A 13,492-nucleotide genomic window follows, 5' to 3' on the forward strand; every position below is an offset into this window, starting at 1 on the left:
TAAAAATCTGGCCTTTTTATGAGATTTTAACACCACACTGAATTCCAAGAAACTTGCAAATTCCAAAGACTGGAGAAAGGAAGCAAGAGTGGAAAAACAGGCAAGAAATCTCTATTCAGCAAGTTCTTGAAACATGCACAAATGAATTAAGTATTCAGTTTATTTAGCAAAATATGAGAGCACATCAGAAGTGTCCCTGGATAATAAAAGAGTAGACTAAAAAAGAGCAAACATACATATTTCTTCAGTTGCCCACAGTTCAGTATCACATAACTCTATACTTCTTGTTCTCACATGCCACAGACCTGTGGCCAGGATGCAGGCATCTGAACCCTGATTTGGGGCTTCAGGGAGCCCTGGGGCCTCCATACACCTCAGTCCCCAGCTTACAAGAGCTGGAAAACAGCAAAAGGTAAGCCTCCATCAAGATAAACCCATTACTGACAGCAGGATGCTTCCACATGATATACTAATCTTAAAAACACAAGGTAGGTGCTTTGAGAAAGAAAGTGGCCAAAATGTTATCAAATGGACAGGATGGATGGCTCACAAACACAGAGAGCTTGATGTTCATCCAAGCAGAAAATTCCTAGAAGCCATGTATGCTTACAATACAAAGCTGAAATTTGGAGGAATTACTTCAAAAACACTGTGTGGGTTACAAAAATACAAAGACCAGCAAGAGAGCTGCAATCAATACAATTTTTTTAAATTACCTCTGCCATTAAGCTTTCACTACAATTTCCACTTCTATTATGCATCATTTGTTTGAAAGGACAGGGTGGCTACTGTTTTTCTTAATCAGAAACCAACAGTTCTGATCAAGAGTGGATGTCTTCAGTTTTATATCTAGAAACTGTTTCTTTTATATATATATCCATCTGTATATAAAAATGAATAAAATATTTTGACACAGTTATCAAAGAGCGTAACTCAGCTAACATTCACACTGGAGCAGCAACATGTCAGTGACTACAGTAGGGCAAACAATTACTCCACAAGATTTTTAAGGCTAAGACTAATAAAATTAAGAACTCCAGAATAGATTTTTTTTTTTTTAAAGAAATTCCCTTCCTCACAAAGAGAGCACCTTCAAAGTACAGTAACTTAGGCAGCATATGGCATTTACATTTTCATCTAAATCTTTAAAGCAGCCCATTATTTCCTTAGATTTGAGAAGAGAACCCTGCTTTATTTCACCACACCAGCCATAAATTATTCATTAATTCTGTTTGCTAACTCTGTAACTGAGCCCAGATGTTTCTGCTGGAGAGGCATTCCATAAGAAAAGTTAAATATAGCAAGCTGTGTGGAAAGAGCAGACCTCTCTCTCCCCCCACCACAGCATGCTCAAATATTACTTGATAGAAAATAATGAAAACATTTGAAAAATATTCTGAATATGTGAGTCTGAAATGCCACAGTCTGATCACAAGATTTCAAGCAAAAGAGCTCCCACACATTATATTTGGGTGCAACTGAAGTTACTGGTCCTGTCTCTGGGAAAGGTGCTGACACTTTCACTCGCCAGAGTAAACAGAAAATTTACAAGCAGAGGAACACTCCTTGCAGTGCATCATTTACAAATACAAATCAAGACTTAAGTTTTCAATTACAAGAAACACTTCCAAGACAACCATGTTGATGAAGAACTGAGAGCATACTAGGGAATTTCTTATGGAACTGACACAGAAACTTACTGGTGGGAATTTGAAATCAGCACTTCAGAAGAACTTCAACCATTTTACACTAGCAAAGATGATTAATGCTTACATTTATAATCCAACACCAAGAACACAGTCCTGTTAACAGAATGGAAATTACCACTTTCAGCCACCTGTTCAGACATTGTTATGGTTTCTAGTACTCTTCAGCAACTGTCTTAAGCTGGTTTGGAAACGCCTATTTTAAATTAGAAACTATTCCTAATCATTATGTAATAGGAAAAAACATGAAAGACACGGGGTTGAACATTGTAGACCCACATTCTCTGGAATGTGGAGACCACTCTCAGGCATGCAACACTTCTTCAGTTGTGAACAATGATCAGGAGAGACTGAGAGGTCATCTAGTCCTTTTGCTTTGCTCCAAGACGTCAAGCCTATTTAAACCAATATTGGCCTAATCTGATCTTAAAAATTTCCAGTGTAACAGATTCTGTAGAATGACTTGCAGAGGGAGGGTATTTCAGGGAAGCTGTTATTGACCACTGTGGTAACGACACCACTGCCTTGGTAACAGGTATCAGCTGCTGTCATCCAACTTTGCTGCACTTGCACCTGGTAGCCAAATCCTGTTGCTCTTTAACTACTTGTGTCCATAGAAGACTTTGCAAGATATGTTAAGTCTAACTGTACTGTTAACAGGGAGCACCTTCCCACTAGCTAGCAAATAGGCAAACAAACCTTGGTATACATACTACTAGCCACCTTAGAACACAATAAAAGTATGCCAGCTGTTCCTAAAAACATTAATATATGACTGAAGTCATAATTTTAGCATGGGAAGGCATACTAGCACTAGCTTTAGGCTCCTCAATGTCAATGAATAATGGAGTGATAGAACAGGTCAACAATCTCAAGGAAATAAATATCTTTTTTTTTTTTTTCCTAGTCCACGACACCAGAAATTTTCTTTATTTCTGGTAGCTACTCAGAGTTAGCACAAACAACAGCATGTCTACCATGGGCAACGACTTCTTCATTTTGCAGTGTAGACAGATCTTAAGGACATCTCACTTCTACTTCAGAGATCAGCTGGAAAGCAGCCAATGAGAAGAAAACCAGAACAAATTTTATTTAAAGTTAGACACCCCAGCAGCAACTTACAATTGAGTCCACCTATATGAAGAAATGTTTCCTCTCCAACTCCTAGGGAAGAAGAAAGTTATGCAACGTGAAACCTAGAAACTGGACCCAGTTACAGCACACATGGGAGATGGAAGATGACAAAGGATCTGAAGGCTCTCAGAAAATAAAGACCATATGTTGGAACAGTAGAAAGTCTTCTGTGAAATCTTTGTAGGGGAGAGAAGAGGGAATAGCGCACAGGTGTGAAGGAGTCAGAGCCAGAAGAATAGGAACTACATTAGATAGCCCATCTTGAAAAATCCTTTTCTAATATATGGAGGGAACATTACAGCAAAAGAGAAAGAACTTTTAATCAACTTTGTACGGCATGAATTTCTAGAGTGCTGCTGAGCAAAATTTTTTTTGTGAAGGGAAACCAGCACCTGGTGTATTTCCTGGTTTATGCATGGTAACAGAAGCTGAGGGAAAGTTTCAGCTCAGACAACTAAATTTAGAAAATGAAACATCAAATCTGATGCACTTTACAACCAAAGTCTTAGATACATATCATACATAGCTAAGTACAATTTTTAAAAGTTACTGCTTTTAGGTTGTCCTTGCTTAAGCAAAAACCAGGCCCTCATGAAGCTGTCTGTATACCTAAATTTGTGCCTAATTATTTTTCTCCACGGGTATTGTGTTTGAAAATGGGGATAAAACCTTAAATTATCAGCTACTCTAACAAGAATTAAGCATGCAGCTCACTTTATATAATTATAAAGAGGCTTATGGGAAAAGGAAGACACACTTAAGACCTACCTGTTTGTATGATCTGTTACTTAGGCAGAAAAAGAAACGTCATGAGGAAGAATTATTGGCGTTTAATCTGTACTGGTATTTAATCTATTACTGTAATCTACAGCAATTTAAACAACCCAAATCTAAAAAGGTCCTGAGAATCTCCCACTGTTAGGAGTCTTATATAGCCCGCTCACTTATTGCACACATACAGGTGATTATATTCCAGCAGAATTAGGACCAAATGGGTTTTTGCTGTAAGCTTGATTTTTTTTTCTTTTAAGAAAAGACTTGTTCTCTGTTCATGTTTTCACAAAGAGATGACAAACATGAATTCAACAGCTTAAAAAAGGAAAGAAGAAAAGAATGTTTACTTTGGTTGTGCTAAGCAGCCAGGTGCTATAACACTGCAAGTTTCATCTGTAGTCTGCAGTGCCGTAAGTTCCACCATGTTAACCATCACATCGGTCTTGTGGCCAGGAAGCTTGGGAAGCACAGAAAGTATCTTCTCTGCAAGATTGTCACCATGATGACCAACTGCTCCTGCGGGAAAAGACAACCAAAAATTGTCAGATACATAACTAGAAGAAAAAAAAACCAAAACACACAAGGAATTGAGAACGAAATAATAACCACATGTTTTGGAGAGAAGGTCACTGGTAGTCATAACACCAAGATCACATTTAGCTTTTCAAAGATATTTTGCTACAAAAGTAAAATTAATTTCTGGAGTGTCTGAAGTTAAAAGCATTGATAACATTTCAGAAAGATTCATTTAAAAAGCATAAATTAGACTTCGTTTTACTGCTGTTAGATATTCACTGATTTTGCACTTAAACATGCAAAATAGTTCTCTTTGCATTAGAAATTTGTTTAAAAAGATTTGCAATGGTTATTAAAAAAAGCAGGCAAACATTTACATATACATACTCAGTTGCAAACTATACTTTTCTACCTAAACTAATAGGACTGTGTTTAAAAGGGCTGTATGCAAGTTGCATACATAGCTACCCAGATAGGCTAGCATAATATTAAAATAAACAATTATCAGTGACATGCCACCATCAAGATCATCGCTTCTAGATGGACTGAGGGCAGCTCAGGTGAAACCAACATGAAATAACTAAACCAACCCAAGTTACATAGTATAAAATGTCAATTTGACCATGTTCCAGGAGAAACTCCAAATTCCAGTTGGCATGTTTTCTTCAGTTCTCCTGATTTCAAACACACATGCTCTTCTTTCCATTCATGAACTCTCAACACAGGCGCTACAACCGACTTACAAAATTTTAAGACTGTGAGCCAAGCCAAAGCATAAAAACATGACACACACTATAGATGAAAAGTCAGAGAGGGGGACTGGAAACCTTACTGCCTTTAAGTCAGGAACAAGTTGGAGGTATTTGTATTCTGCCACTTTAGCTACGGTTCAGCTATCACCACAGGGCTGGACAGCAGTGCTGAGCTTCGTATTGTTCTCCTGGCTTTACTCACAGGAGAACAGGGACTTCTGAAGCCACCATTGAGAGGCAGGAAAAAGATCTTTCAGGCTATAGTCCTACTCTATCAAAGTCTGTCCATGTGGCACCCTATCTGCTCTCACTTTTCATCATTTCCAAAGACAGAGGAGGTCCGTTTCAAAACCTGAAATAGCTTCACATGCTCCATACATCCATCAAGAACATTAGTGGGGTCAGATTATTAACTGCTCTTGGATAAGGTTGTCTCCAGCATGTCTACAGCAGCCAGGTATCCATGCTGTAAAACCACCTCATGGCTTATCAAGTATTCTGAACTGTAGTTGTAAAGAGAAGCAAGGATGAAAAGGGAGGAGAAAAGTAACGTCAAACTCCATGCTGGCAATGCCTCTATCCACAGAAGACAAGGAAATCACACATGTCTAGCATGTGGTGGTACTGCAATGTGGACACCTGGCCACTCAGCTGGATTGAGATTACCAATTTGTTTCATCAGAGATTGTAATAGTCACAGAATGAGAGCAACTTTCCTTTCCACAATCCCCAGCCAGATTTAGACCACTGAAGTACAGATGAAATGAACCGGGTTGTCTTTGCGACTCCCTACGCCATCTGCTCTCCAAAATATCTACATTCTTCTTACTAGGTCAGTCACTTGTCAGCCACACTGCAGTTATCAACGCTCATGAAGTTACAGACGTGGAAAACAGATGGTAATCTTCTGAACCTCCACCCCCACGTACGGGAAGCAATGTCTATCTCTCCACACTTGCTGCACGTGAGCAACGTTTAGCTAGACAAGACATTTAGCTAAACTGGGAACATCTCAAATGCAAATAAACCCACATTAATTATTAACATCCCTCCTTTCTACTTGGCATAGGAGGAAGTGTCAGCATACTCAAGTTGCTTCTACCAGTTGATCAGCCAGTGCCATCTCAGTCTCCTTCCACAACTGTTACTCCTTGGAGGCTCCCACTGGTCCATAGGTGCTAATGTCTTTTGTTGTGTCTCATCAAATCAATCAGAAACCATCTCCTGGAGGTTTTAAAAAAATCACTATCTCCCCTGACCAACTACACAAATCAACCAAGGCTGGAAAGACAGTTAAACCTCACAAGACTAGGACAGGAAATTACAAGGAGTCACTTTTCAATTGCACTGACTTCAGCAGCGTGTATGGGACTGGTTTCCAGCCTCTCTCATCACTGTGGAGGACAGTCAACAAGCCGCTCAGCAGGTCCTCATGACCAGCGGTGTTCAAGGCAGCTGGTAGTTTTTAATGCTGCCAATGTGCACACAGATCGGGCGTTAAAGTGACAAGGAGAAGCTATCTGACCAATGCAAAATAGGAATCTTCATGCCAGGCTAATATCCAGCCTTGAAGATACAGGAAAATCTTATGTATCATGCTGTTCTAATTTTACTTTTTCTTCTCATTAAGTTACAAACTGAAATACATGACATTTGATACAGGTTGCAGCTGGCACAATTGACAAAGCAGACCAACCAATTCTGAGCCAGGAACTCATCAACTACACCTCTCCTTCCCTCAGAAAGGCAGCAATGACATTCATATAAGAAAATATTTTCCTAAGCCCATTATGAGCCCTGTATCACACCATTTGTACTCCAACCCTTATGTTCTCCAACTGGTTCTAGTGTCTGATTCAAAAACAAAACAAAACAAAGCAGATTTAAGGGGCAATTGCACATCACAGAAGCAACATGAGAGCTTGGGCAATGGGAATACTTTAAAGTCAGTTGCTAAACATGAGGAGCTTGAATTAGAAAGCAGTTCTCCTACAAAGGCATTGCTCACTAGCCAACAACTAACGCAGCTAATTTCTACAGGGGGCTTTTCCTTCGAAGTTTAAAACATAAGTTGGTGTGCACCAAAACAGAATGCAAGGCATATCTTGACCCTACTATCAAGTTTTCTTAACATCTGCTGTTTTAACTACTTTGTAGATTATTTCAGGACTAGTGATTTTCAAAAGATACATGGACAAATTCATCCCAGTTTTCATGATGTTGCAGCACTGCATGCACACTCAATGCTTTTCTGAGTAAGATCACCACTAGGAAGACTTTACGCTAAAGGACTCTTGTGGGACAATTCCTATGATGCAACTTTCTTAGGCAATGCATCACCTCAGTGAGGGCAGGGTTTAAATTATCAGGAAGCAGAAATATTTACACCTGTTCCCTTGAAAGAAGCTGGATATTTGGAGCTCCAGTTCCAAAGCTTATCAATGTCTTGCCATATTCTTTCATCCAGCATTAGCTTAAGCTGATGTTGTAAAACGGTGCTTAAAAGCAGCCTTTTATGTTCCCATGAACAACTGTCCAGCATTCAAGGCAAACTACAGCATTCTTCTGCTTTGCCAAAAGACAAATTTACATTCTCCTTTGTACAGACGAAGGAACATCAAAGTAGTCCCACTATGCTGGCTATTGAATGTTTAAAAAAAACCCAACCACTACTACCAAAACCACCACCACCAAAAAAAAAAGCCTAAAACCTTGTAGTCCAGCAGTAGGAGCACAGAAGCCCACAGACAAGCACAGCAACATCAGAGTGCTGCCATAGAAGTATGACAGATTCCCCATCTCTCACAGCCAGCTGTTGCAACATATGTAAAGAGTGGTAAATTTGGAGATAAGAAACACTTAAGCATCTGCTCAAGGCTCATGTAATTTCCAAGTCCCCTGCACTGACCTAGCCACCTGCAGTTTTCTTCAGATAGGCAAAACTCATTCCATTTGCTTATCTCTGTAAAGCCCCTATAACAAATTTAACATCTGAAACATTTAAAAACCTATTATAAAAATTTGTGTGCCTATTCCACAATAGAAGGATCTTTACAAACCATGCCATAGCAGAAGCTGCACCCTGACCTGCAGTACTGAGATGACACCACTTGAATATTTTCAGCTGCCATCACTCCTCACAGCCGCAGTCTACAACCTCAAGTAACCATAATAATTTAAGCATCGGCTGCGTCTTGTGTCAAAGCCACAGCCTGGTTCATAAAAAGGGGACTACTGTACTCTACAGACCTCACTATTTATGTTTTCAAGGCCTCAGCTTATATGGTAAGGAAGAAAAAAACATGGGTTTGTTTCCTTTAAAAAGCCATTAGTGTCAATCCACCAATGCATCAACTTGGAAGATGCTGCATCAAAAAGAGCATGAGTAAAGCACGCCAAATTGCAAACATGAAGATATAATGAAAGAAATAGACAATTACAAACAAACAGTTTAAAACTAAAATAATCAAAAAGAGATATTAGTCAGAACCAGACTTTACCAGAAAGGCATGGGCCTAAATTAGTCTTTACTCTCATCCTCCTCTATGAGTGGGATTATGCAGTAGGACGATTAAGGCACACCACGACTTTCTTATTGCTGTGGCTGCTCCCAGGAACTGAAAGGGAATGATATCTACACTTCATTGATGAGCGCCTGAACTCTGCTTTTTGTATCTGTTAAAAGGCTGAAAACATTAAAAACAGCACAAGGGTGTGATGGAAAGATGATGCCTGGCTGATAGAGAGGGAGATGGTACAGAAAGTTAAACCCTGAGTTTGCAGCCTTGGCTGTTGGGGAAAACATTCCTGTCATTTTGACTGCTACATGCAAAAGTGCTAGAGGAAGATAAAAGTGCTGTTGCTGATGGCACTGAAATATCCAACTTCAACAACACTCAGACAAAGGTTATTATTCAAAACTATACATTAAGCGCACAGGCACTCCCCTGCTATTCTCTGTCTTTGCTCACTGTATTGCCTTTCAAAATCACCTGCATGTACCAGAGGGTTAGAACTCACTATCCCCTGTGTTTACAACAGCCCACATCCCAAATGCTGCAAAACACCAAGAGACTGGAAGGAGAAACATGTCAAGCTGTTCTGAACACCAATATCTGAAAGGTATCAATGAGCTTAGGAATGAAAAAGGCAATCCAGGAATCTGGAAAAACTGCTTCATAAAAAGGTGTGAATGCTGGCAAGGTGGTGACTAAGAAACACATGGAAGGAGCATGGGGTTACAATATGGTATCACAATGCAAATATTTAGGGGCACAAATATTAGAGAAGAAAAATAAAGAGGAATTAAAGTACCATAGTTAGCTCTGACTTTAACCAGTGTCACTTTATCAGAGCACCACTCTAGCTGGGAAGATTTATTCTGCTTTTTAAAGCAAAGGTAGTGAACTTTAAAACAATGAGGAGGCAAATGAAAGCATGCAGATTAGGGACAGCACCAGTAACAAAGTTTTATACAATCAGAATTCAAGAAGTGAGCACAAAGGCTAAGCCTGTGATCTCCCCAGGGCATAAAAACACATGTTCCACCTTCTGGGGCACTGCTTTATCCATAAGATCCTACACTGCAGGGATAGGCAGTATCCCTGCTATCCCCAGCTGCAGCCATGCCACTGCAGTGAGGGGCAGCAAAGGCCATAAAAAGAAGATCCCTGTTACGGTTCATCTGAATGTCCACACAGGACAAAAAGAAGAATTATTTATCTTAATTCAGTATTCTCCTCTCTATTCATTAAATACAGCATGCATAAGTAATGCTGAACACAAAAGCAATAAGATTATAAAAATTACTCAATAGAGCTCAATCCAAATGTTAGAGTAATAGCTCAGAAGAGATTCATGGAACCTAGAAAGCTAACCTAGTCAGCTAGGTGCCTTCTGATTCTTTTGATAGAAAAAGGTGCCATTTTATGTGTGACTAATTTTTTTAAATAATTGTCACAACAAAGATAATACAGTTTCTTGACACTGGCACCAGGGGTTCTTTACTAAAGAAGTATTAAGTACATTTTAGTAAGTTCTTTAAAGTAGAAAGTTTTAATATTTAAGTACCAGTATTTGCCCTTAGTTCAGTTGTTTGCAACTGCGGTGCCAGAAAAGGTACTTTTGAGACATTTTGATTTTTACTATTAGAAATCAATTGGTATTACTGAAAACTATTTGTTATTCTAGCCTAACATCTTCTTTGCTCTAGGTAGGCATGGAACATGAGCCAAAAATAAGACATCAGTTAGTACAGTTACTTTAGACATCATCTAGAGCTACCTAAAGCTGTATTCCATTCAGGTCATCATGTCAGAAAATATTTGCCTTCTGATAGCTTATTCAGAGTGATTCAAAGTCACCTGGTTCGAAGCAGTAGCCTGACTTAATCAGAGCAGCCGAGCACCTACCCCTGAACTTCCAGGGTTTTGTGGAAGTGTTGGAATATGAAAGCATTCTCATAATCCACAGATACATAACCATTTCTCATATCTGCAGCCCACATGTTGGACAAGATTCAGTTATCAATAAGACATTTACAAATCAAATCCAAAATCTTTCATCTTTAGAGATGGGAGATTTAGAGTTGTTTGAAATGAGCTGCAAATGAGAAACTCTACCTCAATGACTTCTATGTGCACTGAGCAGTTATTTGAAAAGAAATTATTTATTTTTACACTGCTCACTGCAAATACATATCACAGCTTGAAAAAAAAAAAAAAAATCCAGTGGCCCAGTTGCCAATACCAAGCCGGAAACTTGCAGATAGGAAGCTTTAGCTTTTACAAAGTGTAAGGCTGAAATTCAACAGACTCCTTCACCCGAAGGCCAAGCAGTGGAGTTGGGGGTAGGGGGCAACAGGATAGACTATATAAAAGGCTGAATATACCTAAGAAAATTAAGATTTCAGGTTCAACCTAATTCTGCAATTTCCCACCTCTTGACAACTGATTTCACAACTTAAATGCTGTTCTTTTTGTGTTCTTTTTACTGTACAATTTCTAGTAAACCAATGAAACAAATCTCACTGTGTGGCACTAAATTCAGGTCCATATAGTCCTTTACCTCTGAAATGCACTAGATTTTTCTTCCTTCAGTTTGCACTGTACTTCATGGCAAGACTATGGTATCATGTCCAAAGCACAGGAAGGTTTCAATGAAACTGTCAATGAATTCTAGAGACATTTGTTGGTAACAAAAGAATGGTTGCATGAAGAGATCTTTGTTTCAGTTACAGATACTGAAGAGAATAAATTCCTAAAAAAACAAATACTTTAATTTCTCATTCTTACTCGAGCTTTGATGCATCCACTCCAAAGCTGCCCCACCACAGCCCTGATGTTTTCTCCAAAAAACCTTCTCCTACTGACATACAATATCCCAGACTTCACTTCCCAGATTTAAGCTGGTACGAATTATCTCTCTTCATGCCTCCTCAACAGTCTCCTTGTCAGGCAGCTGTCACCCAGTTTCCAGTTCCTTGTTTTTAACTCTTCCCACTACCTGAGTGCACAAATCCTTGTCCAGTTTCACTGGTTCCCACCCCAAACAGGCACTCCTCTCACAGTTTGACTTCAACACTCTTCATCCAAGTCCAGTCTCCTGCAGTCTTCCCAGCAATCTTCCCAAACCACAGCACAGCATTAACTGCCCAGATCTATAGCCGCTCTTCAGCACATTGTTGACCACTATCAACCCTGCAGAGCAGTGCAAGGATACACAAAGCCAAAATTGAGGGGAAAAAAAACCCAAGAAAATTCAGGAACAGATGGTCCACAGGTGCAACATTGTGCCAAGCACTTGTTACGGGTCACGCGGCAAAATTACAACCTGAATTACTGACTATATGCAATGCAAATAGAACCAGGCTCACACACTGCATATGTGAGCAGGTCCTTCAATAATATGATGGGGTAAGTGAATGCAGCCACTCCTGTATCAATTATTCTCCGAGTTTACTGTTTCCTCTGAAAGATGGTTATTCCAGAAGTGAGAGTCTGATAGCAACCTTTTCTGCATCACTGACACAGCACCTTGCTGGTGACTTGTACAATCACTCTTTCCCCTTCTGCCCTTTTGATATCACATCTTACCAGCTTAAAAGAGTTCAACTCACTTACCAAGCTTGCAAGACATTCTCCTTCTGATAGTTTCCCAAGGGACTCTCACATCACTCTCTATGCTTCTCAAGCGTTGCACCAATTATGCATTAACTGACAGTATTAAATTTACCATATTGTTCATTCTTATTCTCCCTTGCTTCCCAGAAAGCGTTGTATAAACAATTCTGCATTGTTTTTACTCAGACATAAGGTTTTCCAAGTTAACACCACCAGCCATGTGCAATTGCTTCACTCAGAGATTAAGTATAGCGCATAGCATATAAAGACTATATATATATATTACACATATAGAGACACTTTCAGCAATATAGATATAGCTCAGTGTATATATATATGTTTATCTGTTTAGACAAGTATAATGCTAAGGGTGACAAGTAGGTACACTGGGAAATGCTTTGCAGTAATTCACCAGGCACAGTCTGTGCAGACTGTTTCCTTCACACCTTGGGATAACGCAGGCACAGCTAAGGTCTCCAGTTTGCAGCAAAGCGGAAGTGCCACAAGCAAACTCTTGTGTTTCCAGCAGAGCCTTCTGCTTCACCCTCGGTTTCCATGACCTACTCGGGAGCAAGGAGGCACACACAACCACCACAGCCATGGTGTTACACACGCTCCCAGGCCATGAGGACTCCTCCAACCATCAAAAAACCTCCTGATAAGGTGGATGTGGGCCCACAGGGATGACAGCCCCTGCCAGCGGTGTGTTTCTTACCAGCGAGGTCCAACGTCCTGTCCACAAAGATGACAGAGGCCTTGTTGGTGGCTGTCCTCCTCCTGTTCCTGGCTGGGGCATAGCTTGCCAGCTCAGCAGCAACGACCCTGCTGAGGGCCCCCACGGCGAAGCTCTCCTCCCGCAGGCCCAAGGCGGTGAAAAGAGAGTCGAGATCGCCCACCAGGGCCCGCACGATCACCCGCAGCTCGGCGGGCAGGGCGCCCAGCCCGCCCTCCGCGGGACCGGGCCCACCGGGGCCGGGAAGAGGCGGGAGGAGCGCCGCCAGGGCGGGCAGCAGGCAGAGCTCCGCCGAGACGGGCGCCAGGAGCGGCGGGCCCCGCGGCACCACCTCGGCGCGGCCGCCCTCGCCCATCCACCGCCGCAACGTCTCCTCCAGCTCGGCCGGCCCGCAGCCCTCCGCCTCACCGCCGAACACCAGCACGCAGTGCCGCACGCCGCCCTGGCCCAGCACGGCGCGCACGGCGGCGGCTGTGCCGCCCCGCAGAGCCCCGCTCACCACGAAGACTACGCGGGCCGCCACCGCCCCCGCCGCCTCAGGGGGCAGCGCCCTGACGGCCAGCGCCCCCGCCGCCAGCAGCTCACCCGCCCCGCCGCCACCCCAGTGCAGCGCCTCGGCGGACGCCGCGTCCAGGAATACGACGGCCCGGGACGCCCTGGCGAGCACGGACTCCCAGGCCTGCCGGCACACCCGCTGCAGCTCCGGCACCGCCATGGCGGCGGCAGCAACGGCGGCCAGTGCTGACAGCCACAACA

General features: G+C 41.7%; 1 protein-coding gene across 1 annotated transcript in view; it reads right to left on the bottom strand.

Annotated features, from left to right (window-relative positions):
- Window positions 1–13,454, bottom strand: part of SCFD2 (sec1 family domain containing 2) — a 204,152-nt gene extending 190,698 nt beyond the window's left edge. Inside the window, exons 1-2 of the mRNA XM_074822543.1 lie at window positions 12,719–13,454; window positions 3,962–4,130 (exon numbers count right to left, since the gene is read on the bottom strand). Coding sequence (XP_074678644.1) covers window positions 3,962–4,130; window positions 12,719–13,451 — 902 coding nt within the window. The 5' untranslated portion in view covers window positions 13,452–13,454. The remainder of the gene's footprint in view (window positions 1–3,961; window positions 4,131–12,718) is intronic.
- Between the last annotated feature and the right edge of the window lie 38 nt (window positions 13,455–13,492).

Source organism: Strix aluco, chromosome 4 (assembly GCF_031877795.1).
Source record: "Strix aluco isolate bStrAlu1 chromosome 4, bStrAlu1.hap1, whole genome shotgun sequence".
NCBI classification, from domain to species: domain Eukaryota; kingdom Metazoa; phylum Chordata; class Aves; order Strigiformes; family Strigidae; genus Strix; species Strix aluco.